The sequence below is a fragment of the Anolis sagrei genome, chromosome 2 (assembly GCF_037176765.1).
Source record: "Anolis sagrei isolate rAnoSag1 chromosome 2, rAnoSag1.mat, whole genome shotgun sequence".
NCBI classification, from domain to species: domain Eukaryota; kingdom Metazoa; phylum Chordata; class Lepidosauria; order Squamata; family Dactyloidae; genus Anolis; species Anolis sagrei.
Window position 1 is genome coordinate 250,162,705 of NC_090022.1, and position 22,915 is coordinate 250,185,619.

Here is a 22,915-nt window from a genome sequence, read left to right on the forward strand (position 1 = left end):
TGCTGAATGGCTCTCACAGTCAGGAAGTTCTTCCTAATGTTCAGATGGAATCTCCTTTCTTGTAGTTTGAAGCCACTGTTCCGCATCCTAGTCTCCAAGGAAGCAGAAAACAAGCTTGCTCCCTCCTCCCTGTGACTTCCTCTCACATATTTATACATGGCTATCATATCTCCTCTCAGCCTTCTCTTCTTCAGGCTAAACATGTCCAGCTCCTTAAGCCACTCTTCATAGGGCTTGTTCTCCAGACTCCAGGTTATTTAGGTCGCCCTCCTCTGGACCTATTCCAGCTTGTCAACATCTCTCTTCAATTGTGGTGCCCAGAATTGGACACAATATTCCAGGTGTGGTCTAACCAAGGTGGAATAGAGGGATAGCATTACTTCCCTAGATCTAGACACAATGCTCCTATTGATGCAGGCCAAAATCCCATTGGCTTTTTTGCTGCCACATCACATTGTTGGTTCATGTTTAATTTGTTGTCCATGAGGACTCCAAGATCTTTTTCACACATACTGCTCTCGAGCCAGGCCTCCCCCATTTTTTCTGCCTAAGTGCAAGCAGGAGTTTCAGAAACAGAAATATTATTGTTTCCAGGATCTTGATAACCAACATGCATGTTCATTGTAACACTGAGGAACACAGAAACACACTGGAGTTATATTTCTCTTCCTTTCCAAAATCCCTGTGGGCTACTGGGATTAAAGAAAAGACATAAAATTATTTGCCATTTTTCTTGACATTAATGAAAAAGGAAGACTGGTAGACTGAGACAATTCATCAATACACTGGTCAACCAGAGAAAACTTGTTTGCATACAAAATGTGATTTTAGGCAAATAACTTCTTTTCTGAGAAAAGTCATGCAATGTAAAAAAAACCTGATTTGAGTATATATTTTTTTCATGTTCGGCAAAGAAAATAAACAAAATTATTTGTTTTTAGGTGTGGGTAAAATAATTGAAAGCTTTATATTACCAGCCAAGAATATTCTGCAAACAACAACTTGAAACTAGCACACAATTTTCTTCATTAATAATTTAGGGATAGAAATTATATGAAAAGGAGATAGACCCTGTTAACATTCTTGATTATATGATCAATAGTGGCAGAACCCAGAAACCCCATCAATTTTACAAAAATTCAATGTGTTATCAAAGTATTGTAATTCTGATTTTAAACTGCTGTGACTGTTGCAACTTACACCACTAACTAGTTACTCATTTAATTTTTACATTCTAAATTATTTATAACATTTTATAGCAATAATTGAAAGGCACACATACCTTTGAATGCACTAATATCCCCATAATGAACTTGGAGCACAAAGTATTTGCTACCCTTTTCTCCTCCAACTTGGAATCCAACACCTTGACATTAAAAAGAGGGGTTAGAATTCAATAAATTATCAACAATAGTTTCTTAATTAAAGTAAGTTCTCAAAGCAAGGATCTCAACTGAAGTACTAAAAGTCCATTCTTAAAATCAGAGTGAGCTATTTGAATTATCAAACAGAAGCAGGGACACAAAATATCCCAATTTTATGTCCATGGAGTGATTTTGTTTGTTCTTGTTTGCTTGTTTTTCATCGATGGCATAGTTCCTTGTCAATGGGAATATGCATACTTGGTGTTATGCAAGATAAAAGAATAATCTTGACAGTGTTCTGCTACAAACCAAATAAAACTCACTAGCAATCAATCACTCATAAGCCATAAAACGTATCGCTTTCTGCAGTAAAGACAGCAAAAACACTGTGGAATGAAATACATTCAGGCCCATACTAAAAGAAGAAAGCAAAACTAAAACTTCCTAGCTTGCAAACAATATACATTTCGGGATGGGCCAGAAATTTGCCCAGATGAGCAATGTAGTGCTATGAAAGCATCCATTCCATTAAGGCAGTATTTCCAAGAGAAAATGGCTAATTAAAATAGGTATATTTACAATTAAGCAGTATTACAATTAAAACTTTACACACACATGTGCAAACACAAATGGATGTCATAAAAAAAAGATTCTATACCTTTTGGTAATTTTGTAGGTGGTGCATTCCTTGCCCAAGCATACAAAATATTGGATGCATCCATGCATGTTCCTCCATTGCAGTCCCTGAAACATACACAAAAATAAAATATTCCATATTGTTTGTCTCATATTAGTACTATTAAACAACTGAGCAGTAAATCTACATTAATATTCAGGTTTATTTACAAAGAAAACATTACTACAATCATAACATACCCAAAACCTAAAAGTGTTTTGCAACTGCACAGTGTTTCTCAACAATTAAGCTTTACTGTTTTTTCAAGCTGCCATCTCTCTATCAGGCAATATTTTCTTATCACATCTATATCCAAATTATTTACCAAGAGACTCAAGACACTGTGCACAGTTCCATTTTATCTTCACAGCCATCCGCTGACGTATAATAGGCTGAAAGATCAGGTCACATCCCTGGATTTATGGCAGATTATGGACTTGGATCTGGGTCTCCCCATTCTCACACCCGAATTACTACCCTGAACTGGCTCATGAGAAAGTATATCAGAGTCTGAAACACAGCTGCAGACAAGCAACTGAAGCAAACATTCACTCCGTCAAAATTGTCATATGTTAGAGTCAAAGCTTCCCAATCTAATAAACTAATCAAACAGCACCTGGGCACTGAAATCCACCCGATTTTTGTAAAGCAGCAATTCAGTAAAAGATATGCACACTGGAAAAATTGGGAACAAAATTTGAAGCTCCTAATAAATACCACATATAGAAAAATTACCCCCCCCCCTCCCCAAATAATCACATCCTTGAAAATGTAAGTAATATGTATGAATTTTCATGCAATCATAATACTATAGTAAAATTCCTTTTTTCTTCCAACTGGGAAATACCTCTTTATGACTCCTTACTCTCCTTGGAATTTTGCCCTGTGTGATGTTCACACAGTAAATGATTTGGAAATTTAAACAGTCAAAATCAAAAGAATGGTAAACAAAAGGTTTTTGTTTTAAGGGTAAAATATATTTCTTCCTATATGACAGCTTGTCTTTTTGATACATACTGTGCCATTCCAAGTCTAACTGGAATGTCTATTTTTGACACCTGATAAAATTAGCTGATAGTATCAGAAAATTAATTAGGCTGAACATTGCTTCATTTCACTAGAAAAAAGGTTAGTTCTCCCCTTGGGTTGTCAGTATGGAAAATAGTTTTCCTTTTGTCTCTTTAGAAACCAAAATTACATTTTTACTCAAGGGTAAAAGAACTGCTCTTAATATTTTTATTCTGATGCTTTTTGGAAATATACTTTTATAAGAGAACCCAGTACTCATGTCTCTTCCAGAGAGCAAAATATTTTCATGTTGTAAATATTTGTTAAGCAACTACCCTATATCAGTTTAATGTAAGCACCAACATAGGAAAAATCCATATGTCAAACTATCAATAATTTTGTTGGTTTATTGTTATCATGTAGAACTTGCCAGTAAAAAGATAGTGTAGAATGTTTTGTTTTCAAAAATGCACCCATTCACAGACTGAAATTCTTTGAGAGAGAAGGAGGAGAGGAAAATGAACAACATACACTTGAAGGGAATTTCTAATCCAGTATCCCCATCGCAAGTGGCATATACCCTATATACTCATGAAATCCAGAAATTTTAATCAAAAAAACAACCAAAAACTGGGTTGATTTATCCACAGCTTACTGTGACTACTGTACCTTGACTCATAGAGAGATAGATACATAGATAGATAGATAGATAGACAGACAGATAAGTAGATAGATATGAAGGAAACATCTCCTCCCCTGAGTAGAGTGGCCAAAGGCAAGAGTCTATCATGGGAGAACCTAATGGAAGTATTGTTTCTGGCATGACACCGTTTCTGGAATTTTTTGAATGTCTGGGTGAAGAAGTGGCAGTGGCAGGTGGGCAGTTGGCTCCCTGGGACATCACTGGTGCTGTATTTGGTGCTGCACTTTCTAATTTTTAGTGATATATACATAAGTGTCTACCTTTCAGAAGAAGTCTACTAGTAACCGGTTTGTAGACCTTCTTATGTAAGAATATCTTTTTCTTTTGGTTTTGTCTCTTTGGGATGGAGGGGTGTGTGATCAGAATTTTGAATTAATTGCATTTTAGATTATTATCTCTCACATACTATTTGTCTGTATAATTGTCTCTGGGTTTTTTGTGTGTTTTGCGTGTTTTTACATTAAATAGGTAATGTTGATAGCCACGTGGGGATTGTTTGCTTTTTAAGATGGAAGGTTAGATTGCAATAAAATGACCTAAAAACAAAATCTGGACCACGGAATTGAAGTTAGTTAGTCTGACGGCATGCAACTGAAGACTAGATTACACATTGATTTACTATCACAATTTACTTGGATGCTTAATTTAAAAGGGTTATCTAAAATCTGGCATGTACACTGTAGCATGTGATTCTGTACTGCTCTAATGACAGAGCACCAAAAACTCAATGAAAAATATCAGTAGTTCTAATCGATGTCTTTCTTGATGAATGAGTCTTCCTTGAATAATAGGTTAAGGAAGACTCATTCAAGTCTTTTCCTACTAATAAAACCCTTACAGGTACAAGATTCTGTTCATGTTAAATGGCAAATGTGAACAAACAAAAATGAAAAGCACAAACTTATTGTCACAAAGCTGATCAGGCACAACCATGCACTATTTATTTTAAATCTCCAAGACAGCCATCATATCATGACTAATTCGTTCAGTAAAGATAGTCATTTTAGCCATCTAAGGAGTGGCTATATTAAATTTTCCTTGGGAATTTATTTTTGTAAAGAAGTTTTTGGATTTCAGAAAACAGCAGACCTCAACATGCAAAGTAACGAGACAAAGAACAGCTACAATTTCAAGGTATGACTTTTGTCCAGATATTACCAGAATAAAGGCTAATTCAAGGAATTGCATTAACTCAATACCTCCACATTTTTGGTTTGATTGAAGAAACCACAGTGGATAAGTAGACGACAGAAGTGATCATCCCAGAGTTTCGGCATTATGGGACATAAAGCACTAGTTTATTCTTCATTCGTTCAGTCGCTTCTGACTCTTCGTGATCTCATGGACCATCCAACACCAGAGCGCCCTGTCGGCCATCACAACCCCCAGCTCCTTCAGAGTCAAGCCAGTCACTTCAAGGATACCATCCATCCATCTTGCCCTTGGTCAGCCCCTCTTCCTTTTTCCTTCCATTTTCCACAGCATAATTGTCTTCTCTAAGCTTTCTTTTCTTCTCATGATGTGGCCAAAGTACTTTGGCCACATCATCTTTGCCTTTACTATCCTTCCCTCCAATGAACAATCGGGCTTTATTTCCTGAAGTATGGACTGGTTGGATCTTCTCACAGTCCAAGGCACTCTCAGAACTTTCCTCCAACACCACAGTTCAACAGCATCTATCTTCCTTTGCTCAGACTTCCCTATGGTCCAGCTCTCACATCCGTAGGTGACTACGGGGAATACCATTGCTTTGACTATGTGGATCTTTGTTGCCAGTGTGAGGCCTCTACTCTTCACTATTTTATCGAGATTGCACTAGTACTTTAATCAAATGTTTTCAGGAAGTTATGGAATCATCAAGTTTTTAAATCTCAGCACTTTGGTAACATTTGAAAAAAAAACTTTACTACTTGACATTGGTGAGTTATTTCATTTCATTTAGAACAGATGTTTTCATTGTTAACTGGGTCAAAACTAACTGGCTACAGAAAACATACAATTCCCTTATTGCAACAGCTTCACTGGTTGGCAGTCTACTTTCACCCACAACACAAAATGCTGGCTATACCTTTAAAGCCCTATCTGTCTTAGACACAAAATATCTGAAGGATATGAAGGACTTTGTCCTCTTATATGAGCCTGCTTTTGCTAAATGATCTTCCTGTGGATTGTTTTCTCAGTCCACACAACTTCCCAATCACACTGGGTGGCAACATGGGAGAACATGGGTGCTTTCTGTAGCCAGTTAGCTTTGACCCAGTTAACAATGAAAACATCTGTTCTAAATGAAATGAAATAACTCACCAATGTCAAATAGTAAAGTTTTTTTTTACTTGTCAGCAAGTGAATGACAAGTGAGGCAAAAATATTTTGTTTTGTAACGATAATAGGAGGGATTGGAGAAAGGATTAGAATAATGACAAATATGATTCTGTTACAAAATCTGTGGATCCTTGCTGAAAGGATGGGGTAAAGATGATAGACTTAGTTAACTATCTCTAATAGGAGGGAAATCCCTGCAAAGTTTGTTGGTGGGGCATCAAAGGAGGAAAACTCCACCTTCTTCCCTGGTGTATTGACTTCTGTCCAGAGTCTTATGCATATTTCATAGGTCTCTGCAAGCATCACCCAATCTGGACTAGCTAATGTATGAGGAGGGAGCAGGCCCTTGCTAAGTCTCCAGCTTTCATTCCAGTCCATCCCAGAAGATTACAATTAGATGCATCAGTGTTTGCTTTGCACTTAGGCTTCTAATCCTCCCTTCCACCATTTAACTTCTGATAGGATTCTTTTTATAGTTTGTTTTATGTGTCCAACATCTATCCAAGTTTTAGCGGTGTGATTTGGTACCAGGTATTGATTTTTTGGGTGGAAGAGGGTGCATTTCACCATTGTTCCTTAGATGCCTTTCATTCCCGCTTAAATGATCTCAAAGCACAGGTAATCAGAGTTATGCTCAGCTTGAGGGCTGCTGGATCTGCCTCATTCTCACACCATAGTTATCCCTTAGCTGGCATGTATGAGGCTAGTACTTCCAAGATGCCAGCTCAATACTATAAATGTACAAACAATGAAATTGTGGCATCTTTGTTTTCAGCCATTTTGACTGTTTCTCTATCGACTCCTTCACATGCACTGGCCTCTCTTCATTAAGCCCATAAACTGAATCAATGCATACTGTGATGGCAGGCCAAGGAAAAAAGGAAAACTATATGTCTATGTTTATTTGACTTGTATACCGCTACTCCCAGTTTGGCTTGGAGCGGTTTACAGAAGCAAATTAAAACAATACAATTAGCTTTAAAAATAACCATACCGATAACAATAGGCAGCAAGAACAGGCATAGCCCGAGTTGTTCACCCATCAAAAGCTTGCCAGAAAAGAAAGGTTTTACAGGTTTTCTGAAAAGCAAGTAGGTCTCGGATGGGTTGACCAAACTCATAGAATATGAGATAAAATATTTGACTTTTGAAAGTAAAATACTGGACTAAATTGGCTTCAGTAAGGTACTTGGCTATTAAAGTAAAACACTGAACTAAAATGGGGAAGTACAACCTATAATAATGGCTATTTGGTAAATACTATTGGTAAATACTAAGCCAGGGGTCTTCAAACTAAGGCCCAAGGGCTGGATACGGCCCTCCAAGGTCATTTACCTGGCCCTCGCTCAGGATCAACACAACAACAACAACCCTATCTCATCAGCCAAAAGCAGGCCCACACTTTACACTGAAATACTAGTAAGTTTATATTTGTTAAAATTGTTCTTCATTTTAATTATTGTATTGTTTTAAGTGTTTTGGCACTACAAATAAGATATGGGCAGTGTGTATAGGAATTCATTCATGCTTTTTTCAAATTATAATCCGGCCCTTCAATAGTTTGAGGGACTGTGACCTGGCCCTCTGTTTAAAAAGTTTGAGGAGCCCTGTATGAAGCTATAAGGTGGTAAATACAGCTATGGTGACTCTGAGGTATATACTGCTATAAAGATCTATGAGGTTTGTATAGTTGGTAAATCTATGAGGTATAAATAGAACTATGAGGTATGAACAGAACTATAATGGGAAATACTAGCTATAGTCTCTGAGTGGAAAGATAAGGTATAGAGGTAAGTATAGATATAATTCTAGCTATGGTGGTAAGTGCTCTCTATGATGGTAAGTACAGATCTACGGAGACTATGACCTATAAAGATGGTATGAACTCTGAGGTAAGAACTAGCTATAGTGGTAAGCACAAGCTATATTCTCTGAGTGGTAAATATAAGCTATAATGATATGAACTCTAAGCTATATTGTTAAGTATGTGCTATAAGGATGCCTGGTTTCGATTGCCAGGCCAAAAACCCAGATACATTTTCTGGCCTTGTTCTCTAAAGGTCTGCCTCTGAAAGAATGGAGGGAAAATCTTTTCAACAAGCTCTGAGGCAGCAGGGCTAAACCATCAGAGCCAGGCCTCTAGGCGGATTCTAAGCTCCACCCCGAAACTCAGCACAAATGGAACAGTCCACTCCAAAGAGCAAACAAGGAAATGGACAGAGAAGGGAAAAAACTAAGCCAAGACTTCACACATATAAAAAAGAAAGTATGTTGTAAGAAAAGTTTACTGATTGTAAACTAGTCAGATGCATGAAAAGTTTTGAAAACAAACATCGTGTTTAAATAGGAGGCATTTTCCAGTACCATTTATAGGTAAATAGAACATCTTTCCAATTTCATAACCCTTTGGGGCTAAGTTAGCGTTTCTGGTTACTTGTTTTATAGACTGCCCTTTTCAAATATTAATGGTCCAATCAAAATTTAAAAGGCATTTCAAAGTCGCTTCTGATTTATTAATAGCAATATCTTATTGATGTGAATAGAGATGCAGACTTTTGTACCTTGCTGCTATTATGAGGTTATAATTTTTATTGAATGTGCCACTTTTCTTCAGTGCAACCAGTAAAACCAATCAAAGTTTTAGTTGATTAACCAACCCCAGTGTATTTCAAAATGTGTAAGAGTTCTGAGTTTGTTTTTGCTACAGCAATATGCAATTGGAAGGAAAATTAGTACATACAACCTTCCTTCCTATTACAAAGACAGTTTGAGTTAATTAAATTGCAATTTTTCATTAGTCTTCTTCCTTCAGATGTATATAACACAAATTTCAGTTAATTAATACTAACATTTGAAATTCCATAATCACCTGGAATAATACCACATATGAATATGTTTGAAATCACTGAATTTACTAATTATTCATTAAGCCTAACTTAAAACAAAACCTGTATGTCTAAACAAAAGCAAATTTATAAAGAAATGTGTTCTTCAGAATTACAGAAATTACCACTGGAACTGAAAATCATTCTCCAGTAATTATTTGCCTTTTTTTCTGTAAAATTATCTTAAATTTCTTACTTAATTAAAAACAGAGGCTGGAGATGAGATTACTCCAAATAATAACCAGAACATTCTGGTTGAAATCACACAAGAGACAGAGGCTCCTTCTACACGGCCATATAAAACCCAGATTATATGTTTTGAACTGGATTATATGGCAGAGCAGACTCATATAATCCAGTTCAAAACAGATATGGATTATTGGCTTTGATAATCTGGATTATATGGCAGTGTAGAAGGGGGTCTTAATCTTCACAGTTTCATTCTGAACTCAGCTAAGTGACTAAATCACAGTGTATCAATAATTTCAGGCTAATGCAAATGTTTGTGATTTCAATACACATCTACTGTACACAACAACAAACTAATCTGCGTATATTTATAAATAAAATAACAAGGAAGTGTGTCAGCACAACTGAATTTTAAATGATTACAGCCTGGAAACAGTTTATGCTGAAAATAGAGCTTTCTTAACTGAAACGGGCAAACTTTAATTTTTAACTATTTCTGTCCCTTTCCAAAGAGAAGAAGTAATACTGTCAGTTTAACCTTTCTAAATTTTGAAACAAAGAAAGGTATCTCATGTGTTTAAAATTAACAGTTAATTATATTTAATTATAAATTATGGAGTTATGGAATGTTTATTTTATATAAGATCATCTTATAAACAAAACCTAAATTCCTTGCTTTGAATGCGATTATCCTGCTTCTTGGCAGGAGGTTGGACTGGATGGTCCACAAGGTCTCTTCCAGCTCTAGGATTCTATGATTCTTTCTAGTTCAAGCATTTGAAAAGCATTTCAAGCTTGCTGATCATACATCTGTGCCTCTCTGAGTAGGAACATTAAGTCATTAGGGAACATCAGTGATTTCCTTTGCTGCAATGTATGTACTTCACATAGTCAGAGTTGAATGAATGAATTATTGTGTCATCTTTCACCTGAAGTTTGATTCTAGGTGGGTCATAGATAAAATGAGTTAAAACCATATAATTTTTTTAAAAGGCATAATATTGTTTTAATTTGCAATCCAGATGAGTCAGCAAGGTGCAGTGGTTTCAGTGTTGGAATATAATTCTAGAGACCAGAGTTTCAAATCCCTGCTCAGCCATGAAAATCCATTGGCTAACCTTGGGCATGTCACAGTCTGCCAGACCCAGAGGAAAGGCAAGACAAACACTCTCTGAACAAATACTGGCAAGAAAACCCTGTGATAGATTTTCCTTACAGTTGCCATAACTTAGAAACAACCTGAAAGCAGACAAAACAGATATCATTCACCTACATGTATGTTACTAATCAACTGAATTGAAAACACAGTCAGCCCAGTTAAGTAATTTTTCGTGAAGAGGCTGGTTCAATAAATTTCTTTGACTATATCTGAGCGTGTAGCTCATAGAAACAAGGATTCCTAGTGGGAGAGTCTGCAGTTTTTGGACCTTGAAATCTGAACACTACAGCAAATAAGCATTTATTATTATGATTTTATAAAAGCCAATCATTTATTTTCCTATCTTGACACATAACTTATTTGTATTGTTCATGAATGTACTCAGTACTTACATGAATAGCCACCCACAGCTTCTTTCTCACCATGGGGAAGAGTTGTAAGTCCACAGATTCATAGACATCTATTCCCCTACGTCAAGGCTCTTGAGAGAAATGCTTACTGACTTTTATGCTTCACTCTTTCCCCCGCAATTCCACACACATCCATTTTCACATATGCCAGTTGCCAACTGAATCATACTACAAACAGCTTAAATAAAATCATGACCCAAGAAACCATCACCTTACCAGTAATCATCATCTGATGCAGGGTTGTTACATCCAAACAGTAGCATATGGTGGACAGTGTCCATGCTAGCCTGAGGTCTGAAGTCAACTGAAAGACAAAAGTGATAAACATGAATATGGGTCTGTTTTCCTACTATAAGAAGCAAGCCATTAAGTTGCATGAGGATACTTCCCTACTATCTTTTATTCATAGGATAGTGAATGGCTAAACAGGTGGGCTGCTGTGCTGACTATGATGATACAGCAGGAATATCAATGAAACACTGCAGAAAAGATAATACATTTCAGCAATATTTTTTGAAAAGAGATAGAATAAAGGAAGACACTATGCCATTTGAAAACATCATAACTCTATAGCCCATGAATGATATTTCATTTTGTGTTCCTCCAGTTGTAAGTCAGATTGTCACTAAATTCCCCTTTTCTAAGGAGGCTTGAAGGTGGCAGTCAAGAGTACTTTCAACAATGATTTTGACTCCTTAGTGACAAAAATCACTCTAAGCAGCAGACAAGGTTTTTGAGAGTATCATTTTAATTCCTCCGATTCAGTGGATTATAAACACAGGAGGAGTTTTAGTATACTGTGGAGAGAGGAGTGAAGAGATTCTGCCTTCATGCACTTTTTAAAAAGGTTTGGCAATACAAAGGAATATTTGAGTAGGGTGGAGATGGAATACATTAATTTTGTGATGACAGCTGGAGTTTTACAATCTGCTCAAGAAGCTACAAAATCATTTTCCAGTTGTTCTCACTAACTGTGATGTTTACTGACAGCATGCTAAGGCCTCAAGTCCTCAAAGCTTAGTAAGGAGATGTTAAGTATTAAAATAAATGTCACCACCAAGAAAGACTGTCCATTAATGTTGCATACAAAGACAATAGTAAAGTATTCCAGCCATGGTCTCCCTGAACTTTAAACTAGACCAGGAGCAAGAACCACGCGGCCCTCCAAATACTGCAGTGCAAATCCCAGCATTGCTCACCATTGCTGGTGGTGGCTAGGGTTGCTGCAGTTGATGTCTTAACAGTACTTCAAAAGCCAATGATCCAAACTAGACGATTACAAGTTACAAATAATTCCATTTCTCCTTCTAAAACACTGGAAAAATAAGAGGCACATTTAAAAAGTTTAAACCGAATTAATATATCTTTGCCAGGAAGGAGGAATGCTATGATCATGAAATAAATACAGTACAACCCCTGTGTCAATAGAAAATATGTTCCTGGACTTAGCATGAAAACAGAAAACCATGGATAATAATGAAGCCTACTTCTGTTGTGTTACCACAAAGTCATGCTGGAAGACCTAGAAAGGTTTTAGAGACATAATCTCTATAGGATTCTAAGGAATCGAACACAACTCTGTTGTAACATCTGGAAGTAGGGTCTCCCGACTTAAAAAATTCCTAGAGAGGATATATTTTGTCAGATGCTGGTAGGTGAAACCAAACTCCTGGCTTTGTGAGTTAGGGTCTTGTACTGTACTAGGTCCCTTAACTTTTAGGCAATTGAAGGTATTTTTCAAAAATTATTTTTTTCACAAAAAACAAACAAAACAACAGCTACAGGTACAGGAAAATACAAACTCGGGTATAATGACTACTTCTTCAAGAAGACAAGTATCACTTTGATGATTTTCCAGAAAACAGATTATACTTTCATTGTTTCAGTCAGGAAAAAATCATATCCATAAATCACATGGACACTTTCAGGACTGTAATTTTGCATTCAAATCTGTTTACTGAAGTCTTGCAACATTATGTAAACAAACCCCATAAATGCAAACTACTCCAACCAGAGAAATCAGCCATAGCAGAGCACCTGATGAACCAACTTGGACACAGCATATTATTTGAGAACACAGAAGTGCTGGACCACTCTCACAACCACCATGTCAGACTACACAGAAAAGCCATTGAAATCCACAAGCATGTGGACAATTTCAACAGAGAGGAAGAAACCATGAAAATGAACAAAATCTGGCTATCAGTATTAAAAAACTCAAAAATTACAACAGCAAAACAACAGAGGGGAAACAAACAGGCACATAAAATCACTCTCAACAAAAGATTCCCCCAGGCACTTCCAAGCCATTGAATGCTAATCAAGGCGATCAGCTGAAACATTCACACCTAGCCCCAGCAGACAAAAGTCCTTTGTCTCACCCTGGTCATTCCACAGATATATAAACCCCTTTTTTTCCTACTTCCAACAGATCTCACTACCTCTGAGGATGCTTGCCATAGATTCAGGCGAAACGTCAGGAGAAAAATTGCCTCCAGAACATGGCCATATAGCCAGGAAAAACCTACAACAACCCAAACCTCATAAATTCTGAAATTATAGGAAAATGTTGCTTCAAAACTCTACAGGAGGGAAACAAAAATTGTTCTAGTGATTTTTTTTTTAAAAAAAGGTGAAATGAACAAGAGAGAACTATGGCCAACTTCACATATAACAAGTAGATCTCATCTGTAGAATCTTGGCTTATACGGATCAAGCCCTTTGATCCCTTTTAATTGGTTTTAAGGGCTTTAACTTTATTTTTTAATGCTGTTCATGTTTAATTCCATTTAAATGTATGGATATTTTTAGGTTTTTATTTATTTATTTATTTCATTTACTTATACCCCGCCCTTCTCACCCCGGGGGGGACTCAGCGCGGCTTACAGTGGGGGCACAATTAGATGCCCAAAACAATTCACAAGCAATACAAATACAAACAATTCAACAATTAATTAAAAACATCAGTACATAATAAAATAATAAAACGGTCTCATGCTCAGGGTTCAGAGTCCATATATCCATTCCATTCCATTTGTCCTTGTCTATCATCAGATCCTTCAGTTAGCTGTCAGTTTTTATTGCATTGTATTGGTTTTCTTGTGAGCAGCTTAGAGTCTCTTTTTAGAGAGAGAAAAAATAAGGAAACAACAACAACAACAACACAAATCCATTCATAATGGCTAATCCTATCCATTGTGCCCTTCTGTGAGCAAAGATTGCTAACATACTCTGTTGCTTCCAATCTCATCCAAAGTCAGCTTCCTTTTCTTGGTTATTCATTCAGTCACTTCTGACTCTTCATGACCTCATGGACCAGCCAATGCCAGAGCTCCCTGTTGTCCATTACACCCCCAGCTCCTACAGAGTCAAGCCAGTCACTTCAAGGATACCATCCATCAATCTTGCCCTTGGTCATTGTCTTCTCTAAGCTTTCCTGTCTTCTCATGATGTGGTCAAAGTGTTTCATCTTTGCCTCTAATATCCTTCCCTCCAATGAGCAGTCAGGCTTTATTTCCTGAAGTATGGACTGGTTAGATCTTCTCGCAGTCCAAAGCACTCTCAGAATTTTTGCAACACCAGTTTCTTAGCTTATCAGAATCATTAGTCATAGCAGGGGGGGGGGGGCACAAAAGTCTTTATTTGTTTATGGTAAAATAAGCAAGAATTACTTGTTGAAGGATCTGTGGTTTCTTTAATCAGTTGCACTACAGAAAGTGCGAAAGGAGAGAAACCAGCATTTTGGGTCATGCTGTCCTATCTTCAACAGATATTTTTGAAAAGAAAGATTATTTTATTTTATTTACATTCTGCATTTTGTCTTGCACAAGACTAAAAAAAAAGAAGTTCAAGTATGTAAGAGTTACAAAATCAGAAACTACCTTAACCCCGAAAACAAACAGGCTCAAAATTGGCTGAACAACATTTGAATAAACAAGCTGTTTTGAGAAATAGGCAACTTCCAACTAACCAATTACTGCTAATGTATTGCAAATGTAAACTGACTGATTAAAGAGTTTTATTTAATTTGTAAACCTCCTTTCTGTCATGAATTAGAACTATGTGGTTCAAGGAGGCATATTTTCTTCATGTTTAGTTGATTCTTTCAAGAAACAAAGGACAGAACCACTACTAAAATTGGAAAAAAACCTGATTTCATTTAGACGTTATTTCCATTCTTAGAAGAATGTCATTTTTTCAACTGTTTAAAGATATTATGTTGAAAGCTTGCATCTGTTTGTTTAAAGGACATAGACTACTTCCCCTTTCCACCCGCCATGAATATTGTTAAGAAGGTGCATCAATTGTGTTATTATTTGTGCCAATAGTCCCATCAAGCAAAAAGCTCATCTAGTTTAACCATTCATAATATGGATATTCCCTTCCCCTTCCACATTGTTTTGTTGGAGTTTTATAGTTAATTCTGGCATTGTAGATTTTCTGATAGTTCAAAACTAGCCATAAATCTTTAGCCACCAAATACATGAATAGTATATAAATGTTCACCAACGCAGATGGCTTTGCTCAACAAAAACAATAATCCCACCAGCGATAAAGATTTCTATAGAGACAATTCTGCACTAATAGAGTACAGGGAAGGAATAAAGATGCAATACATCATCAAATTATTTCTATCTATATTTCAGATTGTAATAGGACCATCTTGTTTGTATGAAACTGTTTGACAAATAGGGTCTTACTGTCAGTCAGAAAGAGGGAAAAACACATTTATTTACTGGTTGGCCATATGCGTGAAAATAAGGAAAGGAGAATGACAGATAAATTTCCTGGCTGAGTGGCTTGCTGTCAGACACAATTCTTCTAAGTGTCAGTAGTACACCCTTTAGCTATCACCAAAGTTCAACGGGAAAGAGCAGATAGTATTAGACTGTGCAAAATACAACAAACACTTTCCAAGCTTTGCTGTTTGCTCTTTAAAAAGCAAACATTTTGAAAAGGCAAATGGAAAAATATTAATTCTAGAAACTCAATTGAAACATGTCACATCTCATACTTCATTCTACAACTGTATATCTAATTAATCCTAAGAATAACCAGGGAAAAGAAAGAGAGAGAAAAACTTTTAAAAGACTTATGGGACAGCGTATTCAAATTTATTTTCCAAAATCACAGAAGATTTTACATTGGACAATTACATATTAGACATTTCTGGTAGCGATTAAATGCTACTTGTCACTTCTTTAGTAAATTTTGGGGAAATGAGCAATTGTGACTGCAAAAGGAGACAGTACATTTTTGTATATAAAAATAAGTCTCATTGCACTGTCTCTGTATTCCATCCAAAATGGATTCAAGTAAAATTTTAGTTTTACTAGTACTAAGAATGGCTAATATAAAACAAGTTTGGTAGTCATCAGTTTGGTAGTCATCAAATACCAGTTGAATTAAAAGATTCTCCCAAAGTCTCTCCAGCCAAGTCCTAAAGAATATGAAAGGAAAATGGGTTTACAATCAAATGAAACTATCTCATTTTACCTAGGCCATTTGGATCACCCAATCAAGCCGAGAACGGCTGTAAGGTCACAAAATCCTGAGACCTGTTACATGAAACCCATTAAAATATAAATCTAGGAACATTCTCTATATAAAACACCTTTCCCCCATTAACCTACTGCATTTACCTTGCTACAAAATACAGAGCAACATTGCCTCTTCATGGATGATTGTAAAGATAATAATTATCATTGATCTTATAGATTTACAAACATTTTACTAGCATCTAATACTGCTAATGTTCTAATTTCTACCTTTCATCCCTACTTTCTCCCTTAAAGGTAAAGGTAAAGGTAGTCCCCTGACATTAAGTCCAGTCATGTCTGACTCTGGGGTGTGGTGCTCATCTCCATTTCTAAGCCGAAGAGCCAGCGTTGTCCATAGACACCTCCAAGGTCATGTGGCTGGCATGACTGCATGGAACGCCGTTACCTTCCCGCCAGAGCGGTACCTATTGATCTACTCACATTTGCATGTTTTCGAACTGCTAGGTTGGCAGAAGCTAGGGCTGACAGCGGAAGCTCACGCCGCTCCCCGGAATCGAACCTGCAACCTTTCGATCAACAAGCTCAGCAGCTCAGTGCTTTAACCCATTGTGCCACCGGGGGCTCCACTTTCTCCCTTAGGACATGGCTTTTCTCTTCTTTATTCTAACACGTTTTCTGATGGTCAGTTTCTCCTAAAAGCATTCTGTGAGGTTCATGACTAAGTTAGGGAGCTATTAAACCCAGAAGAGGAGGGTGCAGGAGCGCTCTCTTCTTCCATCCAAGAAAGACTGAATTGTCTCTCTTAAGACATCCCCAGGAATGCCATTTCACCAGTGAAACAGGCTGTCTAGGGCCTCTGCACTATTTAACATTGCATTCATTCAGATGCTTGGAGTGAAGCTTGTGTGGAAAGCACATGGGTATAGTGATGGGATTATAAATTCACTTTCAAGAACAGTTGCAAAGAGCAATTAAGGGTCAAAAATGGTGGGCAAGATCTGTATCAAGCCAAGATGAACTGTAGATGAAATTGTTGGAGTGATATATTGATAAAGGCTCAGGAAACAGAAAAGTGACCTAATAAGGTAGGAATGTGAAGCTACTAGTGACTGAAATGTCAACTACTGTCATATTATGTGCAGGGTGAGGAAACCACTGTTTTTGTTCAAATTGCTGTTCAGTGGACTGTAGTTTGTGAATATATAATTTAGCTGTTTCACTTTTCAACCTCCCTTTGTACAAGTCCTATCACTTAAAGTCCTATAATTTGGAGGTCTAAAACTATATTCAGAAAGGTTGAAGTGATCTGCAACTAGTTTTTTTATATTCTTATTTCTAATGTTCGATTTATGTTAATTTTTTTCTGCACAGGGACTGTCTTGTTTGTCCAGTGTATAGTGTTGAGGTGCTTTGTTGCCAAAGGATGCTATAGCTCACATGGGACGATGAGCACATGAAAGTTTCTTCAGTACTGTAGATAATGCTATTCAGCCTTATGATGTTTTTGCATGATTAGATCTGCAGACAGAGTTGGCATATGGGTTTGCAGCAAGGTCTTCTTCCTGTGTTCCCATCTATATGCCTTCTTGTAGGAGAGTCAGCTCAAGACTGATTAGTTGTCTGCAGGTCAGTAAAGACCCTGCTGAGAAGACCCTTTGAGGAGGTAGCACTAGTATCCAAATTGGTTGTAGCTTGTTGATGGTGCATATGAGAAGTCTCAATTGAAAGCTTTGTGTGACAATTAATAGATCTCTACTGTTTCCTGTTTTTCTGCAGGAGATTAATTCTGCTATGTCTTCTCAATTTTTTTAACTTCATTTGGTGGCTACTGTAATTTGAGAACTGCTTCTTGTAATTCTAAGAGTTTGGCATCTCCATCATGCAAAACTGAGCAGATGCCATTGTATCAAGAGAATTTGGTAATGTGTTTAGGATGGAAGCTAGAGAAATGTACGCAAGTATGTGGAGCAGTCAGTGCATTTGTAATACAGTGCATGTCTAGATGTCCACCATAAATCTACACAATGGATGTCTAAACACTGCACTTTTTTGCAAACCCATCAGCCAGTAGGTACATATACATGTATATGATGAGTGCTTGGCCTCAAGGCCACTGCACATATGAAAGCTTAGAAAGGCACAACTACTTATACAACTATTTTTATGTTAGCATTGGTGCCTGAACAGAATTCTGCCATAAGAGTTATTTACATGATCCAGTTAGAAGCTAGGTATTCTGAACAAATAAATAGCAGTAATTCCTGTATTATGTGCCATCAGATAACTTCTGGTGTGCTACCAAATAAAAAGGATAAATTAAAAGCAGATCATTAACATTTCCTGCTCGTCCAGCACAGCCACCCACAGAGAAAGCTGTTACCCGCTGTGTGACTACAGGATGTACTGCTTTGGCCTTCCGTTCTTCCAACCAGCAGCATGCAGGCAGATATGTCTGCTCCACTTCTGTACTGAGAATAATTGGCTACTGAACTACATTTTAAGCACAGTATAACTTATCTTAAAAAGCATCAGAAATGTTACTCTCACACTCTGAAAAGAAACCATAGCAGACATGAAAATACAATATGCCCCCACCTACTAATCAGCAATAACAATTGGAAAAGTCCACAGTTGCCAAGAGCTAGTGAATGAAGGCATCACGGTATGTTAACTTCAGGCTAAAGAGGAACATGTGAAAAAGTAAAACATCACAGCTAAAGTTCCACACTGTTCTCAATCTGACTAGATCTTTTAAAGGAAATGTTGTTTGAGAACTTGAGGGTGGAACTAAGGAGTGGAGAAATGAAAATAATTAAACCTAAGGATCATGTAGCTTGTGCATTCTTTGACCTTCGTTTGGGTTTTACTGGCATATTTGATTTTCTTCTTCTTCTTAATCCTTCAGGTGTTTTACTACTCACTTAACCCACTGAACATGTGGCTAAGGATAAGGCATAAAGGCCACACACAAGTAGACCACACCACAACACACACAAATTAAAAAGTAGGTTTAAGAGTGAAATTATGCTACTATGCTTTGTTTTCATCCCCCTCTCCCCCCACCCCCACCAAATGTATGAGAGTTAATTAATCCCTTTTGAAAGACAAGTGACCATTTTTCTAGGTGCTGTTTCATCATATATTCCCATCCTGCTATTTATATTCACAGTGGAGGTAAATGTTTGGAAGCAGGGTGGAATAAAAAATTAAGATTAGTGAATGAATCCACTAAACAGATGGTGCTTACTTCACTGGCCTACTTACTTAAATTAAACATTGATACGGTACCGTGGTAGGGCCTGTCATTTACCTGTCATCTCTTCCCTGTCTCAACATAAAGCAAGTATATTTTGCAGACAGGTAAGATCTTACTGTTCCCAGTGCTTATTGTAAGTGCAAAGAGATTTACAGCCTGTACCAGCAAGTAAATAAACAGCTTGTGCAATGGAGTGGAATTAAGTATCCAGCTACAGACAGAAAGCCAATACTTTACAAACGGGAGCGCTTGGTCCCAGCTGCCAACGGCAGCTACATGAAGCTCCTTAAGTACTATTACTCACAACTCTCTCCAGATTCAGTTTGTTATCCCCACCTTAAGTGGTTCCCTCTAGTTTTTCTTCTGCATTAGGCATGACGACTGCATTTCCGGATCTCTTATGAAAAAGATTAAACAACAGGGAAGCAACGGAAGCACTGATTGATTGATTGATTCATACATGCTCTGAGCACGAATTTCTTACCCTTAGGTAGCACTTACCTACATAGGCTTCCTCTTCCACTGGCAAACGGAGAGACATGCAAAGGTAGGTATCAGACTATCAAGGGGGGGAAAGGAGAAAAGAGAAGGAAGTCAGGTGCATTTTAATTTATCCATCACTCAAAACTGCAAATTCCAAGGAGATGGAATCAACCTTTCACATGTATATAAATTTCTCCATCAACTTGCCTTAATAAACAAAATTGCTTTTTAAGTAAATGTCTGTCCACAAAATTAGATAGTTAGAAAACAGTATATCTGATATTATACTTTGGGGGATGGGGTAACTTTGCATGCACTAGGACAGTGGTTCTCAACCTGGGATCCCCAGATGTTTTTGGCTTACAACTCCCAGAAATCCCAGCCAGTTTACCAGCTGTTAGGATTTCTGGGAGTCGAAGGCCAAAAACATCTGGGGACCCAAGCTTGAGAACCACTGCACTAGGATAAGCATTGTGGAATCCATGCACACTACAGACTTTGCAACGCCAAAAAATGAAATGCTCAAGTGTGTGTGTGTGTGTGGAGGATATTGAGACCCATTAATTCACAGATATGATCATAGGAACATGAGCTTCTTGTTGGCTGCCCCTAAATTCTGACCTACACCCCCAAAGAAGCTGCAAGGGCCCTTCACTGCTCCCCTTCTTTTGACAGATTTTTTTTATTCAGGTAGATTTTCAGAACTGGGCTTATAAGAAGGTATTTTAAACCAGTGTTTCTCTCAACTTGGGGGCTTGGACTCCTGGAGAGGTCATGAGAGAGAGTCAGAGGGGTCGTCAAATACCATCAGAAAACACAGTAACTTCTGTTGGCCATGTATGTGGGAAGTTTGGCCCAATTCTATCATTGGTGGGGTAACTTCAGAGTGCTCTTTGATTTTAAGTGAACTAGAAATCCCAGCGACTACAACTCCCAAATGTCAAGTCTATTTTCCCCAAACTTCACCAGTGTTCACATTTGGGCATATTGAGTATTTGTGCCAAGTTTGGTCCAGATACATCATTGTTTGAGTCCACAGTGTTCTCTGGATGTAGGTGAACTACAACTCCAAAAGTCAAGGTCAATGCCCACTAAACCCTTCCAGTATTTTTCCTTGGTCATGGGAGTTCTGTGTGCCAAGTTTGGTTCAATTCCACTGTTCTGTATGCTCTTTGATTGTAGGTGAACTATAAATTCCAGCAACTGCAACTCCCAAATGACAAAATCAACCCTCCCCCAAATACAACCAGTATTCAAATTTAGTAGTGAATGAAAATATATCCTGCATATTTGATATTTACATTACAATTCATAACAGTAGCAAAATTGCCGTTATGAAGTTGCAACAAAAATCATTTTATGGTTGGAGGTCACCACAAAATGAAGAATTGTATTAAGGGGACACAGCATTAGGAAGGTTGAGAACCACTGTTTTAAACTATGTTGTTCAAACAGTTTTTAATCATTTTTAAGTCAGTGTTTTAATTTTTTAAAATATTTTTACAGCTTAATTCTATTTTAATGTTTGCTTTTTCTACATTTTTATTATAGTGTAATCATTTACATTCGTTAGCTACCTTGAATCCAAATCTTGGAGGAAATACAAATAAAGTTGATCATCATCATCATCATCATCATCATCATATGTCGCAATGTGATTTGCAATGGATATGGATATTTAAAAGGCATAACAATCTCTCTTTCCTCCCTCCATGGAAGCATTTCCTTGGATATCAATAGGCTTAAACCTATGCTGTTGGATTGTCTCTAAAAATACTTCCACGTCCTTTATAACATCTCTACAGGTATGTCTTTGAAGCAACTAGAAGAAGATGGAGGGGAAAAATCCCCAAATCAATAACATTTCAAGGCTGAGCACGTGTTGCCAAGCTGCACATCCTCTTCTACCCATAAATTTGCTCCTATACAATATTAAACATAATTAAGTAGTCCTCTCTAGCCAATAAGAATATAAAGACTGAAAATCCATAATAGTGTCAGCATACTCTTCAGTCCAGTTAACTTTAATGAAAGTTAATCAGGAGAATGTTCCTTTCAGAAGTAAGCAGTGGAAAGTCAGTCATGTAGGACTGGGCACAATTTGTAATCTTCTTAAGTATAAATTGGAACATGACAGCCTTGTGCTGACATCAGTTACACAGTGGTCCCAGAAGATGTATGTTGCAATGAAATACAAAATGTACATAAAATTAAAAGGTTTCCATGCTAACCTAGTGGAGCCCCCAGTGGTGCAGTGGGTTAAACCGCTGAGCTGCTGAACTTACTGACCAAAAGGTTGGCAGTTCGAATCAGGGGAGCAGGGTGAGCTCTCACTGTTAGCCCCAGCTTCTGCCAACCTAGCAGTTTGAAAACATGCAAGTGTAGATCAATAGGTATCACTTTGGTGGGAAGGTAATGGCGCACCATGCAATCATGTCGGCCACATAACCTTGGAGGCATCTTTAGATAATGCCAGCTCTTTGGCTTAGAAATAGAGATGAGCACCACCCCCCAGAGTCGGACACAACTAGACTTCACCTTTACCTTACTTAAGTGGAGAGCATTTCTAAGAAATCAGAACCCTTCTTAGAGTCATTAGAGCTTAACACCATATTCTAAAAATTAACTTCTAAGCCTTTATGACTTCTAGCTGTAGTTTTAAAAGGTGAAACAACTGCAGTGGTGAAATTTCAGACGTACACTTTTGGACCTTCCAATGTTTGGCAGAAGATCAAATCCCATACAGCACATTTAAATAATGCAAATACAATTTACTCGTGCACACAAGTATGGAAGTGAAGAACCTTCTCCAAAGACTCACTTGGTCGCTAGGCTCCAGTTCCATGTTCTTATATTTTAATAACTAGCTTCTCTCTACACATCAGGACACTACTTAGCTGCCTTGTATCAGGCTATCAACCTCCCTCTCCTTCTACTTATCAATAATAATAATAATAAT

At 37.4% G+C, this 22,915-nt stretch overlaps 1 protein-coding gene across 8 annotated transcripts in view; it reads right to left on the reverse strand.

Annotated features, from left to right (window-relative positions):
* PAM (peptidylglycine alpha-amidating monooxygenase) overlaps positions 1-22,915 on the reverse strand; it is a 170,364-nt gene that overhangs the window by 66,982 nt on the left and 80,467 nt on the right. For all 8 annotated transcript variants that reach the window (XM_067464524.1, XM_067464525.1, XM_067464528.1 and 5 more), the window contains exons 4-7: positions 19,975-20,032; positions 10,933-11,020; positions 2,023-2,108; positions 1,283-1,366 (exon numbers count right to left, since the gene is read on the reverse strand). In XM_067464524.1, the coding sequence (XP_067320625.1) occupies positions 1,283-1,366; positions 2,023-2,108; positions 10,933-11,020; positions 19,975-20,032 (316 nt within the window). The remainder of the gene's footprint in view (positions 1-1,282; positions 1,367-2,022; positions 2,109-10,932; positions 11,021-19,974; positions 20,033-22,915) is intronic.